This window comes from Hevea brasiliensis, chromosome 12 (assembly GCF_030052815.1).
Source record: "Hevea brasiliensis isolate MT/VB/25A 57/8 chromosome 12, ASM3005281v1, whole genome shotgun sequence".
Lineage (NCBI taxonomy): Eukaryota > Viridiplantae > Streptophyta > Magnoliopsida > Malpighiales > Euphorbiaceae > Hevea > Hevea brasiliensis.
Genome location: NC_079504.1, coordinates 25785467 through 25801109, shown reverse-complemented (window position 1 = coordinate 25801109; position 15643 = coordinate 25785467). Strand labels below are relative to the sequence as shown.

At 29.4% G+C, this 15643-nt stretch overlaps 3 protein-coding genes and 1 long non-coding RNA gene across 12 annotated transcripts; 2 read left to right on the top strand and 2 right to left on the bottom strand.

The window, feature by feature from the left end:
* Window positions 1-3497: 3497 nt before the first annotated feature.
* LOC110646405 (uncharacterized) lies at window positions 3498-8161 on the bottom strand. 7 transcript variants are annotated; one of them, XR_009142074.1, is made up of 8 exons: window positions 7753-8056; window positions 7195-7552; window positions 6804-7104; window positions 5004-5057; window positions 4864-4911; window positions 3919-3980; window positions 3676-3772; window positions 3498-3568 (listed from the first exon to the last, which is right to left on the bottom strand). It is a non-coding gene; the product is annotated as an uncharacterized LOC110646405 (long non-coding RNA). The 7 variants fall into 7 exon arrangements; XR_009142073.1 differs by having other exon boundaries at window positions 3676-3768; window positions 3919-4911; window positions 7753-8159; XR_009142069.1 differs by having other exon boundaries at window positions 3919-4911; window positions 7753-8137.
* Window positions 8162-9348: 1187 nt separating this feature from the next.
* On the top strand, window positions 9349-11099 carry LOC110646396 (ubiquitin-conjugating enzyme E2 30). Of its 2 annotated transcripts, none has more exons than XM_058131354.1 (5): window positions 9349-9493; window positions 10080-10184; window positions 10274-10401; window positions 10532-10636; window positions 10812-11099. In XM_058131354.1, exons 2-5 carry the CDS (start codon window positions 10115-10117, stop codon window positions 10953-10955), a joined length of 447 nt encoding a protein of 148 aa, XP_057987337.1. In that variant the 5' UTR covers window positions 9349-9493; window positions 10080-10114; the 3' UTR covers window positions 10956-11099. The 2 variants fall into 2 exon arrangements, with proteins under 2 accessions (XP_057987337.1, XP_057987338.1); XM_058131355.1 differs by having other exon boundaries at window positions 9355-9493; window positions 10105-10184.
* A 54-nt stretch (window positions 11100-11153) lies between these two features.
* Window positions 11154-13802, top strand: LOC110646398 (gibberellin-regulated protein 9). 2 transcript variants are annotated; one of them, XM_021799817.2, is made up of 5 exons: window positions 11154-12658; window positions 12783-12830; window positions 12925-12975; window positions 13150-13207; window positions 13360-13802. In XM_021799817.2, the coding sequence occupies exons 2-5, from the start codon at window positions 12786-12788 to the stop codon at window positions 13539-13541; spliced, it is 336 nt and encodes a 111-aa protein (XP_021655509.2). In that variant the 5' UTR covers window positions 11154-12658; window positions 12783-12785; the 3' UTR covers window positions 13542-13802. The 2 variants fall into 2 exon arrangements, with proteins under 2 accessions (XP_021655509.2, XP_021655508.2); XM_021799816.2 differs by lacking the exon at window positions 11154-12658 and having other exon boundaries at window positions 12669-12830.
* Window positions 13803-13865: 63 nt separating this feature from the next.
* LOC110646399 (cypmaclein) lies at window positions 13866-15144 on the bottom strand. The gene is made up of 3 exons (XM_021799818.2): window positions 14939-15144; window positions 14423-14456; window positions 13866-14322 (listed from the first exon to the last, which is right to left on the bottom strand). Exons 1-3 carry the CDS (start codon window positions 14996-14998, stop codon window positions 14141-14143), a joined length of 276 nt encoding a protein of 91 aa, XP_021655510.2. The 5' UTR covers window positions 14999-15144; the 3' UTR covers window positions 13866-14140.
* Window positions 15145-15643: the final 499 nt, after the last annotated feature.

Sequence of the window (15643 nt, the reverse complement as noted above, 5' to 3'; positions counted from 1 at the left end):
TATTAATTATTATTATTATTATTTTATTTTTATTTTTATTTTTATTTTTATTTTTATTTTTATTTTTATTAAACACAATACTTATTTTTATAATTTATTTTATCACATCCTCTGTAATGTAGTCATATTATAAAGAATTCTGTTATAATTTAAGTGATTTAGTTTTCTTAATTATCGTATAAATCCTTGAATGGTAGAAATGAATAGGGTTGGTATTATAAATTGGATTTTGTATTAAATAAAAATTATTATTTAATTCTTTTATTTAAATAAAATTAACTATTTGATTATTTTATTTTAAAAAAATACATTACTTAGCTTTTATATTTTTGTTTAATTTGTTCTTCAGTCTCTCTAATTATTTTAGATATTGGTTCAAATTTCATTTGCTCTTTATAATTTAAAAAACACAATTATATAGTGTATTTATTTTTTAAAACTTGAATTATTTAATTTTTATAATAATAATTTTCTTTCTCATTTGAATATATTAATTACAAATAACTTGAATTAGACAAAAAAAATTAAAGAGTAAATAAAACAAAAATAAAGAGAGTAATTAATATATTTTTTAAAATAAAATATCAACTAATTAATTTAGTTAAAATAAAAAGACTAAATAATAAATTGTGTTACATTAAATTTACTTTCTCTTATTTTATTAAAAATAAAATGATATTACATATCAATTTTTATATAATTATATATTAAATTTATCTCCCCAATCAAGATGAAATAAACTATATATGTTAGGATTAAAAATTTATAAAAATTGATAATAAATTAAAAAAAGAGAGCAAACCCAACTATTAAAGTTATCATTTTAAAACATTGAATTGTGCAAATCATTAACCATTTTTTTTTTTACAAAATTATTAACTATTTTACTTTGCTATAATAAATTAATGAGAAAGATGAAAAAAGAAAAAAAAAAAAAAACAACTAGAGTATGCCATTTATGACCAAATCAACCATGGTAAATGAGTGCATGAGTCTTATTCATGTAACAATTGGTCGTGATCCATGGTCATCATGCTCGTCACCTTTTTCTCTTTAGTAATTACTATCTTTATTTTATTATTTTTATTTTAAAAAAAAAATTATTTGTCATTTTAAGAAAATTAAAAAATATTAGTGAATTATTTTTTTAAATTTTCTACTAAACACAATAACTATTTCTATAATTTTTTAAAACTTATCGTAATTAGGTAAAATAAATGATAAGTTAATCAAATTAGAAATATTTATTATAATTTAAGTAATTTAGTCACTTCTTTAATTACTGTACAAAAATTTTAAATAAGTTATAAAAGTAAACGGATAAAATAATATCTTTGTTTTGTTTAAATGATAAAAAATACATTAAATTTGTAAATTTCAATTTTATATAAAGAGCAAACAAAAATAAAAGCATAAATTCATGTAAAAAAAATAAAAATACATGAATCTAATTAATAATTTAAAATATAATATGATTTTAATGATATTATAATCATCATTTTGAATTTAATATTATTATAATTATTTCTAATAAATTTATTAAATTTTAAATTTGAATAAAAATGGAAGCTGAATTAAAAAATACAGGCTTAAACTAATGAATAAATATTGGTAATACCCTACAAAACTTTATTAATTTCCCTTTAAATTATTTATAAAATTAAACTTGCAAATTTTCTTTAATTACATAATGACACCTGAATTTCAGAAAGTGTTCCTTTCTTGAGAGACATAATCATTCTTAACTTTGATCAATTCTCATCCAATTGTTGTGGCCATTTCTTTTATTTTCCCATTTCTTGCTATATTTATCATCTGCCACTTCCAATTAGAAATAGGCCATATGGGTTTGGGGCCAAAATTATTATATTTATATGCAAGTTGATAAAAAAAAATTATAACAATATTGAATAGATTAATATAGATTAAAGTGGAATATTTACCCTATTAATTATTCTATTGTGAATTTTGATTACATTTGAAGCCACCTTTGTTCATAATTATATGAATTTAAAAACTTTAAATCATAGGTCCAAAACCATTTACTGCTCTTAAAATAATATATATATATATATATATATATATATATATATATATATATATATATATATATATATATATATATATATATATATATAGTTTGCTAACATCATAAAATCCCTAGTGTCTAGCTACAATTGTTTCATTTGAATTTGCTTAAACTTGTAGTATGAGCCATGGAATCCAAATGCTTTTACCTGTAGATATATATAAACTTGTAATAGTGAATTAAGCTGATATTTTTAGAGCAGTTTGTGAGATTAAGGGAGGTTGTGCTTGCGTAAAATACAAGTTATATTATATGGTAAAATTCACAGTGTCTATGATAAATCAGATCTAAGCAAAATATTTCCTATATTTATATTCAAAATTGAGGGGTGGGGTTTGGGGAGGGGAGGACAGGCGAGGAGGAGTTTGAAGTAACCTTGAAAAAGACTTATATTAAAGAAAAAACCTTCTAGAGAAATAAGGCTGTAAGCTTAACCTAGGCTGATATGAATAATGACTTGTGTTCTCCCACAACCAATGTTGTCTCCCTTTATTCCTTGTGTCCCTTCTTGTTCTTGTATTATTTTAATTTTTCTTTTTTTTTTTTTTCCCCAAGTAACGTATATTTAATTTACTTTGGACTATATTCATCTTTTATGGCTGCACATGAAACTTGCAGTAGCTAGAGAGACAGAAAGAGAAATATATATAGAGAGGAAAAAGTGGGTTTTCAGCAATTTATTTTTGTTTCTTTTTATTAGTTTATAAGTTTCCTTCCATTTCTTTGTTTAAAAGCTAGACTACATTGGCCTGTAATAATAATAATAATAATAATAATAATAATAATAATAATAAAATGACTGCAATGAATCAATTTGTATAAAGTATTGTTTATTTTTAATAGTTAGAATGTTCAATTTAATTCATATATAACATATTTATTGAAAAAAGCAACTTAACCCATTTTTTTTTATTAAATTAATTTAAATTTCAATTTAAACTCAATTTAATTCTAAAATTAAAATTTATATATTAAAATTTTTAATTTAAATAAAAAAAATTCAATTTTTTAATTTTGAGACTAAATTTCATAATTTTTTAACTTAAACTCAAAAATCAAAAATTTTAATTTTTAATTTTTCCATTTTTGATCAAAATTGAATTTAAATTAAAACTTCTTAACTCATTAAATAAAAAATTAAAAATAAATTAAATTAAACTTCCCGAGTTCAATTGAGTTTTAAGTCATTTTTAATAGTGTTAAGCTAAAAACTAATATATATAATTTTTTTTTATAATCATCAAATAATATTATAATTAACTTTCATATTTTATATTATATATAAAATTATGCAACTATTTCTAAGCACTATTTCTCCAGTTTCTTGGATTTTTTCTTTGAACGACTTGCAGCCTCTTCTTGGTGCTTTTGTGCTGAAGATTTTGATCGTTTTGCTGTACTGTGAATCAGTTTTAAAACTGCCTTTTCTTTTCTTCACTTGGTGCAAGTGCTGCAGCCTCATTATATGCTTCCAAGTAACTATGACATGAGATGCATTAGCACATCATTTTTAATCATAAATAAATAAACAGAACCAAGCAACAATTTAAGGCTCATAGCATTTTGAACATGACAAGAGATCTTACTTCATCTTTGCTTTTTGGGCTGTGTCCAAACACTAGTGTCACCATGTCCTTCTCTAGTGCTATTGCTGAATCCTGAAGATTGCATGGTCATGCCTGGCTGAGAATAATAAAAACAAGTTAGGATTTATGTTGTAAGAGAATCACAGTATCTAAAAACCTTCACTTAGTGCAAGATCATAGTTCCCAAGTGAAAGTACAACATGTGCAAGAGAAGCAAGAAAAGGTAGCATGGGAAAGCCTTACTTTCCTTTTAAGAGGCCCTGTTGTCATCCATTCATCTCTTTTTGGGGCTATAACTTCAATTTCTGCCAGGAGCTCATCATCAACCTCCCCGCCAGACCAAAAGTTTTTTTTTAATGTTTAGATGGGAAGTGCTTTAACATATTATGAAGGATTGACACTAATCAAACACACATATATACGTTGGTCTCAGGCCTGCACTGGGGAAGAGGGAGGGTTCTGAAAATCATTTTGAAATAAAAAGTATCTGCAGACGCTACCACTCAAGGACCTGAAGCTGGCTATACAAATGCATTTTGTTGACGGTTTGCAATGTCTATATAAATTGGCTATTCATATATGCCTAATGCGTATCTGAAATAGCTTTTCATAATGTCTGACCAATAAGAACTATTAGTGCTAAAATTATCATGCTGCAACATTGAATCAAAGAAAACGTCCAAAATAGCACAGCTACTGTTTGACATGACGTAGGCACATGACCAAGACATAGAAATTTCATTTCAGTTTTCAACAAAGAATGTATTGCATCATCGAGTTAATCATGTGCACATCATGGACCACCTTAAGAGTTTAATGACTGCCTTCTCCACAACACAGCCAGCAATATTGGACCAAGACAAGATTAGTATGTGCTGGCCCTCCAAAACAAACATGGGCTCACAAATATTGTTGATTAGTAAATACTTTGCATAATTTTCTCAATAAGAATTCAATCTCAACTATTTATGTGCACTAATATTTACTCAAAATGACAATTATATATATTGTTATCTCTGGCCTATTGCTATGGTCCAGTTCCGCAAATAAATTGGATTATAATATTTTTCTTGGAAAGAAAAAAGTGAACCCAGTTCAACTACAACATCAAATCTAACCTACCTCCCCAGCCCTTGCACAAGGAGAGGGGCAGGACATTTTAAAATAGAAAACTACCTACATAAGTACCTTGTGTCTTCTCCAATGTGCAGTGTCACGCATAGCTTTCAACTCAACCTGCAGAAGCAGAAATCATTTAAATAATACATTGGCCTTTAACTAAATTTAAGAAGCCACAAGGTGACCAATACTTTGTTAGAAGCACAAACCTTAAATTGTTCCTGTTCCTTTTTGAGTTTAATTTTTGCATCCTGCAATTTTCACTGCAAACAGACAAGAATGTGAAGAAATAGCAAAATCAAATGCCAAGAACATACAAGACAGTGTAGGATCCATAAAAGCGACTACATGCAAATGATAAGTACCAACTAGATCATGGTTTTAAAACGGCTGTTATTTACAGGAAAAGTAGCCTACAACTACTGTTAAGGCCTTTAAATAATGAAATTTTAGAAAATGGAGTGTCACGGCCATTACAGCTGTTAATAGTAACGGCCATTATTCATGAGAGGCAGCATCTTTTGGCTCTTTTTTGCATTGTTATCACATGAGGCAGCATCTGGAGGTTTTTTTTTTTGGGCAGAGGCAACAACTTGAGTATTTCTTTAGGGCAAAGACATCTTTTGGCTCTTTTTGCACTGTTATCATGTGAGGCATCTGCTGGAGGATCTTTTTTTTTTTTTTTTTGCAGAGGCAGCAGATTGAGTGTTTGTTTTGGGAAGAGGCAACATATAGGCTTTGTTCCTTCAACTTTCTACGCTTTCTTTCTATCATTTTCTCTCAATTTTCTCAATTATCAAGGGAAAAACTTAATTTCTTTACAATTCCTGATTTCATTGGCATTTCAGAGCCAATCATCCTCCAACCGAATGTAAGTAGACCAATATACGGTCCCTTTTTTTTTTGGGTATACAAAAGATATATCATAATTAAAGAGTCAGCGATTCCACATATAATGGTTTAACAATTTAATCAATTATAAGATTAAGTAATACTTATTACATTCAAAATCCAGATCTCATATGAGGGATACAACAAAAATACATAATATATGCCTTGACAAAGGCTTGAGTATCACAAATCCAGCCTAAATACTCAAATATCAAATTTTCATTGGCATTAAATGTTTATCAATTTGATGTTAAATCTCAAGATTAATCACCATAAAAGTCTCCAAAATATGGCATCATATCTTGTAAACTCCAGCCTATGAAGGTTCCACTAAGCTCACGAAGAGTAGAGTGCACATAATTCATCAATTTAGTTGATCAAAATCAGACAAATGAAAACCAGTAAATCTATATATCCCACCCATCCCAAAAAATCCAACAACTCATCTTACAAAGGATACGAAAATTATTCTAGAAATACATATTCCCTTTAGCATATAGAATCCCAAAATTTAGATTGGCGGCAAATGCAAGTTTCTTAGATCATTAGATGTCAATTGACAGCTTAATAGCTTAAAGGCTTCTTAGTCATGGTACCTGCAACAACAAAGCGTCCATTCAGTAAACCAGACTAAGGACCCGTTTGGGGTTGAGTTTGGGAGATCAAAAAACTCTTTTTGAAAAAGTACTATTTTAGATGTTGAAAAAAAACAATGGTTTGAAAAAAATTATTTAGTTGTTTTGAAGTTCTTGTGAATGAAACATGTCAAATTTAACTTTAACAATACCTCCTAATTAACATATTTAAGGAGGTTTTTTTTATCAGCTGCAGCTCTAACATAAATACCACACAGACCCTAAAGGGATCTATTCCAATAGAATTGGATGGTAATTTTCAACAGTCATAAATAGACAAGGATGCCAACCAGAGGTTTAAAGGAAAAAAGTTCTCACAGAAAAATCCAAGCAAGCAAGCAAGCAAATGACAAACTGTCAAATTCCATACTAGTTCGTTATTTATCAAATAACATGGACATATCATATTTCAGCAGTTTACCAAATGAAATGTAGATGTAAAAACTAGTGAACCAATAGAGCAGGAAAAAAAAATCTCATCACCTTCTTCTTGGAGCAAAAGCATCATCTCATGGTGATGGCATTGCCAAGTTGTTGTCATCTGAAAGTTGTTTACATTCTGCAAATCATCAAGCTGTTGCTCTCTAGATTTTATATGGGTCTGAATGAGGGGTCCAACAAGCTCCAGAATAGGACGATCATTTGAAGGCAGCAAAAAAACTCTTCTCCATTTTTTTGGGGTTCAACGAAATTATTTAAAAGCTTCTACAGATGCTTGATTAAAGAACTCTCAGAGATACCACATATACGTCAACAGCTTGGCCACGCCGATCATTTGGATAAGCTATGATATACAATAAAAAGGGAAGGAAATTAATTTCATATGTAAAGTAACCTCATTGCTTTGATACCCGGAAGACAAAATCACAATTACCTGCTTCAGGTCACCTCCAACATCGGGAAACTCCATCAAGATCTCATTCACTACATCTTCTGGCGTGACTCGCTGTCTCTGCGGGCTCCTCTGTGTCAAACCCAGAACCAGAGTCCGAGCCAGATCCAAAATCAACTTTTGAGTCCTAATCCTTATTCTTCCTTGATTCCCTTCTCTTTCTTTCTTTCCTCTTTCTTAACTTCTCCTCTCTCCTCTCTCTCTCTCTCTCTCTCTCACCGAGCTCCCATAGCTACTTCGCCGGTCTTTCCGCCGCCGCCGCCGTTTCGCTTCCGAGGTTTCCAAGTCATCGTCTTCAGAATTTGACGGTGAAATAGGCGTGTCCCCTTTGTGCTTCTTCCTAGTTTTGCAACGCATTTTTGCGATAAAAATAAATAATTGTTGCAGAAAAGAACAGGGAAATCTATAAAGCTATATCAAAGTGAAGAAATTATTCACTATAACATACAGTCGGTGCATCAGGAACTCAGGCTGCTGAATTTTTTTTTTTTTTTGTTGATTCAGAGGAAGGAGGAAGACCCAAAAGACATAAACACCAACCTTAGGCCAAGAGATCCCTGCATATCCATATGATGAAGCTCAAGAACATTGCGAGGAGGAGCAGCAAGTAACCGCATACCCGTGTTCGAAGAAACAGCCAGCTTATCAGCTACCATATTAGCTTCCCTGCAACAATGATTTATAATAACAACTCAGGGACGTTGAAGAAACCGATGACAATTGGTGAGCACACCCAACAATCTCAGCTTCTCCATTAACAAACTTCACAGCAACCTAACAATCCAGTTTAACCCAATTTATGAATTTATTATAAATTATTATTAATTTAAACTAAAAATTTTATTAATAAAATTATTTATAGTGAAACATTTATTTATTTATTTGAAAACTATAGTGAAACATTTATAAAATTTAGTTTATGCTCTAATTAAATTAAAATTTCATTTAAAACATTAATTACAAAAATCACAGATAATTAAAAAAATAAAAAAAACTCATTTATCAATATCAAAATAGCATTTTTTTCGTTGATTTCAATTTAGATTTAATACTTGATTAAAATTTGATTATTTGAAAATGTTAATGAAAATTTTAAGGTTAATTTAAATAAATTAAATCATATTTTTATAAATAATCATTTCTTAAATAAATTAATAATGTCTCATAATATATTATAAACAAAACAAATAAAAAGTGAATTATCACCATAAATGATTATTTTAACCAACATTAAACATGTTTTCAATTATTTTAATAATAATAATATATTAATTAATTTTAATTAATAATATTAAAATTATTTTATAAGTATAAAGTTTTTAAATTTAAATAAAAACAATTTAAAATTTTTTTCAATGATTTTATTTTCATTAATTTTCTTTCAAATCAATTCATAATTAATATTCGGAAAATGAATTAAATTTTGAGCAATAGATTCTACATGACAAATATTTGGAAAACAAATTTAGGCTACGTGTACAAAATCATAAATATTTTTATTTTTTAAATAAAGATAATATATTTTATTATATTAATTTTATAAAATAATGATTCCTAATACAAAATTTCATATATTAAAATTTTAACAATACTCTCTTATATCATAAAATTTTAATATAAAATTTTAATCTTTTTAAAAAACACTTATAAGAGTAGACATTCGAATTTAGCTCTGTAAATGAAATATATTTTGCTTTTGGATAATATTTTTTTTTTAAATTCAATTCATAAGAATTTATATATTTATATTATAAAATAGGCTAAATTTTATTAAAAATTATTACGTGACACTTTTAAAGAGAATTTATCTTGTTAGTTTATATTATTATATTAATATTTTAAATTTTTTAATTAATTATATTAAATTTAAAAAATTAAATTAAATATGTAAATATTAAATAAGAGTATTATAATTATATGTTATAAATTTTAATGATAAATTTTAAAAAAATATTGAAAATAATTTTAATAAAAATAAAATATTAAAATTTAAATTAAATATAAAAAAAATAATTTTTATTAAATTTATGAATAACATAAACATTTAATTAATTATTATATAAAATATAATAAAATTTATTTTCACATATAAATTTTACATATTTATAATTTAATATAACAAGAAAAATATGCAAATAAAAATTATGCATGTAGAATTTTCTAAAAAAAAAAAAAAAGGTGCATGGAAATGAAGTCAATATAAGGACTCCACTTGGATTGACATTTTGAATCATCGTATAACGCAATCTCTTCCTCTCTTCATCTATCAAACCCTAACCAGGTCAGATATTTTCATCTCTTCAAGATCTCCTTTTCTTATTATAGTGCCTATTCTTTTTTTTTTTTTTTCCTTGAGATTTTGAGGGTTATTGGATATGCTGTGATTGATCTACTGGTGGCTGATTAGGTCTCTGTATTTGGTTTGGGTCAGAGGTTTTTGGGTATATATGTAATCAATTATTTGGTTGATCATCGATCTTGAAGGGATTTTTGTATTTTTAATTTCTCCCCTTTTTGTTAAACCCTTTTTTTGGGTTTATGAGATAGGTATCTTTGATCATGGTGACTGAATTAGGGTTTGTTCTAGCTGATATGTATGCATGTTTTGGAAATGTAATATAGTGTAATTCTTGAGATTATTTTTGTTTTTATAGAGAAGACATGAAGATTTTCAAAAAAGAAAATTGTGTTCAATGTTTTCAATGTCATTTCACAGTTTAATTATGATTGATTAATTAGAAACCTTATTCCCAAATTTGAATAAACTTTTTCCAATCAATTCATCATGGGGATTGGGTATTAAGAGTGATTAGAAAGGGTTTGAATTATACTATCATATTAATTTTGTGTAATGAATCTCTTTTCAGAAGTTTATTTTTTCTGAAGTTTTAGAGGATTTGGGATGGCTTCAAAACGAATTAACAAGGAATTGAAGGACTTGCAGAAGGACCCTCCAGTCTCCTGCAGTGCAGGTTTTGTTTTTACTCTGTCCTGGCAAATAGAAACAAGGGCTATGGGGGTCTTGAATTAAGTTATGTTAAGCTTGGCTTATTTGTTACAGGTCCTGCTGGAGATGACATATTTCATTGGCAAGCAACTATTATGGGTCCAGCAGACAGCCCTTATGCTGGTGGTATTTTCTTGGTATCCATACACTTCCCTCCTGATTATCCATTCAAGCCTCCCAAGGTAACAAATTTAATTCATTTTCTAAATTTCAGTAGCAATCTCTAGTTTCTCTAAAATTGCTTGTTTGGACATGAACTCTTGTTTTCCAACAAAAATAAAGGATGAATCTGTTTTTTTTTTTTTTTGGCAGGTTTCATTCAAGACAAAAGTTTATCACCCGAACATCAATAGTAATGGCAGTATCTGCCTTGACATTCTCAAGGAACAATGGAGTCCTGCACTTACAGTTTCAAAGGTACTCATTTTGCTTGTTTAGCCCTCTTTAACATCATATTATATGTCTTTATTGAATCAATTCGACTTTGATTGGTGACTGTTTTGAATCCTGTGACATCAGTTTGGAAAATTTAACAAGGCAGGAACTCTATCACTTAGCTATATATTGGTAATGTTTTAATGTATATTTGCAGGTGTTATTGTCGATATGTTCACTGCTGACAGATCCAAACCCTGATGATCCTTTGGTGCCTGAGATTGCTCATGTCTATAAGACTGATAAAGCCAAGTATGAGACTACTGCTCGATCCTGGACACAGAAATATGCTATGAGCTAGCTGCACTTTATTTTCTTATGGTATAGTTGTTAAGGGTATAAATTAAAGGGGTGTTTTTTTGAAATCTTATAGTTTTGCAATTTGATAGCATATGCAAACTAGAAATTTGAATAATCTATGAGAAATTACTGTTTGATTGGGTAATGCATCGTTGATCTCTTATTATGATCCCATTAAAGGGCCTAGAGCTTGATTGTTTGAAAACGACATGTCGTTGAAATATGAATACAAACATCACCAGAACAATCTGTTTTAATGCGGAAACACAGAAATATTTATTCTCATGTACCTGTCTGGGAATTTACCTGACATGGGCAATTTTTCTATAAAATTTCTTTGTAAGAGGTTCAAGATTGGGCATCAGTTTTCCTGCCATTTTCCTTCGTTAAACCCGAAAATGCTTACAATTTCTGTAATTTTCAACTTCTTTTACTCCAAATTTCCTTCCTCTAATCTTGGTTCATGAACCTTCCCCAAAATGGCACAAGAACAGAAAATATTACCAACCATTTTCTACTGATTCGTATTCTCTTCTCAAAACCACAAAAATATTATATTATTTCTTGTGGGGTGATAATCTTGATTACTAGAAACAGATGATCTGCTACTGTCCCAACCAACATTTGCATCAGTAGCTCATGTAGTTCATGCTTGTTCTTCAATCCTCTGGTCTTTATGTGAAATTTTTATATTTTAGCATTCATAGCCTGAAAGGTTTCACTTTCTTGAACATCATGAGGCAATTTGCGGACATTTTTCTTTCAGTTGAATCACAAAAAGGGCAGCTAGAGCATGGACTACTTGTTCTAATTAATTAATGACCTTAATGTTGATCCTATTTTACCAACTCATGAAGGTTTCATCTACTAAATTAACGTTGATTATAATCACCATTAGCTATGTGGAGAGCATTTTTTAATGTAGCTAATGACCCATTAAGATGCAAGATGAAGTGAAAAATTGAGTACAAAAAGCATATATACCATGTCCTGTGATGGATCTCATAAGTTCATTTTTTTTAGTCGAGCTCTGATTGGGGTTCAAACTCATGACCTCACAATTCTGAAGATGATTCTAAGTACTATTAAGCCAAATTCACAGAAGTTATTTGGCTACTCTAGAACTGGATGCTTCGGCTGTAGCCAAAAGAGCAGTTTCTTTGGCTTGTTTCTGATTCCATTTTTACTTTCGGCTACCTTTCTCCCTTATACTAATGCATAAAAACAAAACAAATATCAGGTTTTCCCTTGAGAGAGAGAGAGAGAATCCAAAAACATAATAAATGAAAGCCAACCTAGCATGTCAAGCAAGCATAAAAATTCAAGCAATAAAATATTACTTTATAGAATCCTCAAGCCCTTTTTGTTAATTAGGTATGGAATGCATTATGGGTTAATGCCCTCATACTACCTTGTTGCTCATCATTCACAAGATGAAATAGTAACTTGAGAACATTTTTGCCCCAGCTAGAGAGGGGACCATCCTCTTTCATTGTCCATACATCTACCATGCAAAGAATCCACAGCTGTATAATGTGCTCACACCATTTAGCAATTAGCAAAAGAGAAAGAAAGAAAGAAGCCTCCAAAAAGGCCTAGACTAGAATATATTTTCTCTCTCTCTCAAGCATTTCCCTCTGGCACTCAACTCAAAATCTGTGATTTACCCACACAATCTTTGCATGTGAGTCATTAAAGATAAAGGTAAACAAAGGGCCAACTCTTTATGTCTATTTAAAGTCATCCTTTTCCTTCACCTAGTCTCAACCTAATTGCCTCTCTCATTACATTTCATCAATCTTATCATTTTCCATTTCTTGATTGCCAGAAGATGAAGCTGTTCTCAGTTTTTGTTATAGTCATTCTGCTCCTTCAGGTACATATACAGTTGAAAATTAATTATTGTATAACAATGCTAGAAGTACTTTAAAATCTAAATGTGATTTTATACTTTGATGTACTTTTTGCAGGTTTGTTTGGGCCATTCATTTCTCAGTAATGCTGCAAAATTTTCAGCAAATGTGAGTCTCTTTGCTTACTACTTTTAAATTTCTGAAATTGGGTCCAATGATTCCTTTATTTTTCACCAGTCCTGTGAGGCTAAACAAAGCTCCAAGTAGAAGGAAAAAGAAAAGAGGTGAAATGATTTCAATTGGGTGTCACATTTTGTAATTAAATTCCCCTTTTGGATGCAGATTGATGTAGGAAGTGATGTAATTGCCATTGACAAGAAACATCACTATAAGAAAATCAGTAAGTTGATCTCCCATGAGTTGTTGCCTCAAATTGTAATATTATTTTCTATTTTATATATATATATATATATATATATATATATATATATATATATATATATATATAGTTTTCTATAAACTAATATTATTTTCTTGCTGCCTGTGATTCAGATTGTGGCTATGCATGCTCAAGGAGATGCAAGGATTCATCAAGAAAGAATGTGTGCCATAGAGCATGTAGAACTTGCTGCCAGAGGTGCCAGTGTGTTCCTCCAGGTACCTATGGCAACAAGCAAGCGTGTCCATGTTATGCAAGTCTCAGAACCCATGGAAATAAGCCCAAGTGCCCTTGAATTTCATCCCACTATTTATAAATAATATAATCTTGATCAAATGCCTTTTTATTAATCTCTAGATAATAAAATAATTATACGATCAATAAGGGAATAAGATCAAGCTATATGTGCTTGGATTACCTTTCAATCCTACTTTGTGAAAGGGATTGTTGAAGAACTTGAGAAGCAAATTTTATTCTTTTTTGTAATTAATTTATATATGTATATTATATTCCTTTCTTTATATAAGAGCAAAAGAGCTGGATCCATCTTATGCAATTGCTATCTCGTTCTTGAAATCATTCACTGCTAGAGGATCAGTAACTTAGAAAGAAGCAGAAGTGTAGAAAATGCTATCATGATTAGAAAAGAGTTGGAATACTGAATCCAGAATTACAAAAAGGGAAATGCTTTATAGTAAAGAAATATTGATTTAGTTTTGCTGATTCCTAGCAGTCTTTTCAGTTCTTCATATTCTTGGAAATATAGCACTGACAAGCATGCAAGTCCTTTCTCAGTGTCTGTTGTGTTCTCCAAGTCTTATTCTTCTTCTTCTACTTGTAGTATAAAGAGATAGAGATGTAGTTATGGAAATGGATTTATACATATAAATTCAATTAAGGGCACTTCTTCCTTCCTCCATGGGTGGTCATATTGGCATAGCAAGGGCAAACATCAGCATTTCCGGCAGTTCCTGGAGGGACACAATTGCACCTCTGACAGCATGTATTGCATGCCCTTATGCACATCTTGTGCCTTGATGCCTTGCTGCACCTGTAATCACATTTGGACTTGCAATCTGTAACGCCAAACCAAAAAAAAAAGTTTCATGATGACCTAAGTTCATTCTCTTATAATAATTATGTAACATAATAACATGGAGGAATGTGAAATCTTACCTATTTTTTGAGCTTCAACTGCATTGATCTTGAGCTGAAATTTATACAAGAAACGAAAAGATTCAGCTGCAATTGTGAAAGAAAAAGATACGTATAATCAAGAAATACACTCTCTATTTCTGCATGTCCCCTTCTTTTCTGCATAAATTAGCACCAATAATTAATCAAGTCCATAATCCCAATTGTGATCAATTGTTATGGATTTTTCTTGTCTAGACTTAGTCGAACATAAACCAAGATACAAAATATTAAATACATGAGTTTTAAATGTTTATATTCTGAGTTCATAATAGACGGGATTTAAGCAAGAATTAAGGTTGAAGCATAGCACCCACTAACTTAAACTGAGAGAGAAAGAGAGGATATAGTGATATCTTCCTTTGGACTAACAAATTTGTATACGTTCAAAGTGAAATCCAGACTATAAGCACATAAATTTATATATGATCTCAATATATCATAAGTAATTATTAAATATATAACAAAAAGAACACTTAAATTAAAACAAATGAATACCTCATGTAGCAGAAGGATGCAAAGGATTGCAAAGATGAGAGTTGTCTTAGGGATGGACATTGGGAAATCTTCTTAGAACACAAATGAAAACACAGCTGAAAATTAGCTTATATAGGAAGAGGAAGAGAAGAAGGTGCCTTGAGTGCATGCCTTAATAAAGGTGATGCCAAGGCTTTCATAAAAATTAATTTGCCATCTTATTCCAAAACCACAAATTCCCTATTCCATAGTTCTCTTGCAAAATTTTAGCCCTAGATGACCAAGTATCTACATGAATATGCATCATATGTGATGTGATTGATCACCCTACAAATGGGTATTTTTTTTGGTGCATTAATTAATTGAATGTTTATTAATAAGTAATAAAAACAAGAGAGACAATTATTTTCTTTTTTTTTTTGGCATAAATTGTATTTTATGCTTTTTGATATTGCCTTCAATTGAAGTTTACAGTTGTGAATGCGTTTTCCTTGTAAAATGATAAGCTTAATATATCAAAATAGATTGCCATAATTTATTTTCAATAGTTGAATTAAATACTTTCCAAGAAATTTATAATAATTTTTATTCAATTTTAATGGATTTCATGAATATGTAGCCCTATAAATCCAACATATTATAAATTAACAGAAACATATCTCATGGACTAAATTATTTATTATAAAAAATAAAGAGACTAAACCTTAATTTTTATAATACATCAAG

Bases quoted from the DNA above. Each gene is read 5' to 3' on its own strand.
- LOC110646396 (XM_058131354.1), top strand. From the start codon at position 10,115: ATGGCTTCAAAACGAATTAACAAGGAATTGAAGGACTTGCAGAAGGAC. The intron at 10,402-10,531 runs GTAACAAATTTA...TTTTTTTGGCAG, and splicing joins ATCCATTCAAGCCTCCCAAG to GTTTCATTCAAGACAAAAGT. The intron at 10,637-10,811 runs GTACTCATTTTG...GTATATTTGCAG, and splicing joins CTGCACTTACAGTTTCAAAG to GTGTTATTGTCGATATGTTC.
- LOC110646398 (XM_021799817.2), top strand. From the start codon at position 12,786: ATGAAGCTGTTCTCAGTTTTTGTTATAGTCATTCTGCTCCTTCAG. The intron at 12,831-12,924 runs GTACATATACAG...TACTTTTTGCAG, and splicing joins TAGTCATTCTGCTCCTTCAG to GTTTGTTTGGGCCATTCATT. The intron at 13,208-13,359 runs GTAAGTTGATCT...CCTGTGATTCAG, and splicing joins ACATCACTATAAGAAAATCA to ATTGTGGCTATGCATGCTCA.
- LOC110646399 (XM_021799818.2), bottom strand. From the start codon at position 14,998: ATGTCCATCCCTAAGACAACTCTCATCTTTGCAATCCTTTGCATCCTT. The intron at 14,457-14,938 runs GTATTCATTTGT...TATAAATTTCAG, and splicing joins GCATCCTTCTGCTACATGAG to CTCAAGATCAATGCAGTTGA. The intron at 14,323-14,422 runs GTAAGATTTCAC...TTGGCGTTACAG, and splicing joins AGTTGAAGCTCAAAAAATAG to ATTGCAAGTCCAAATGTGAT.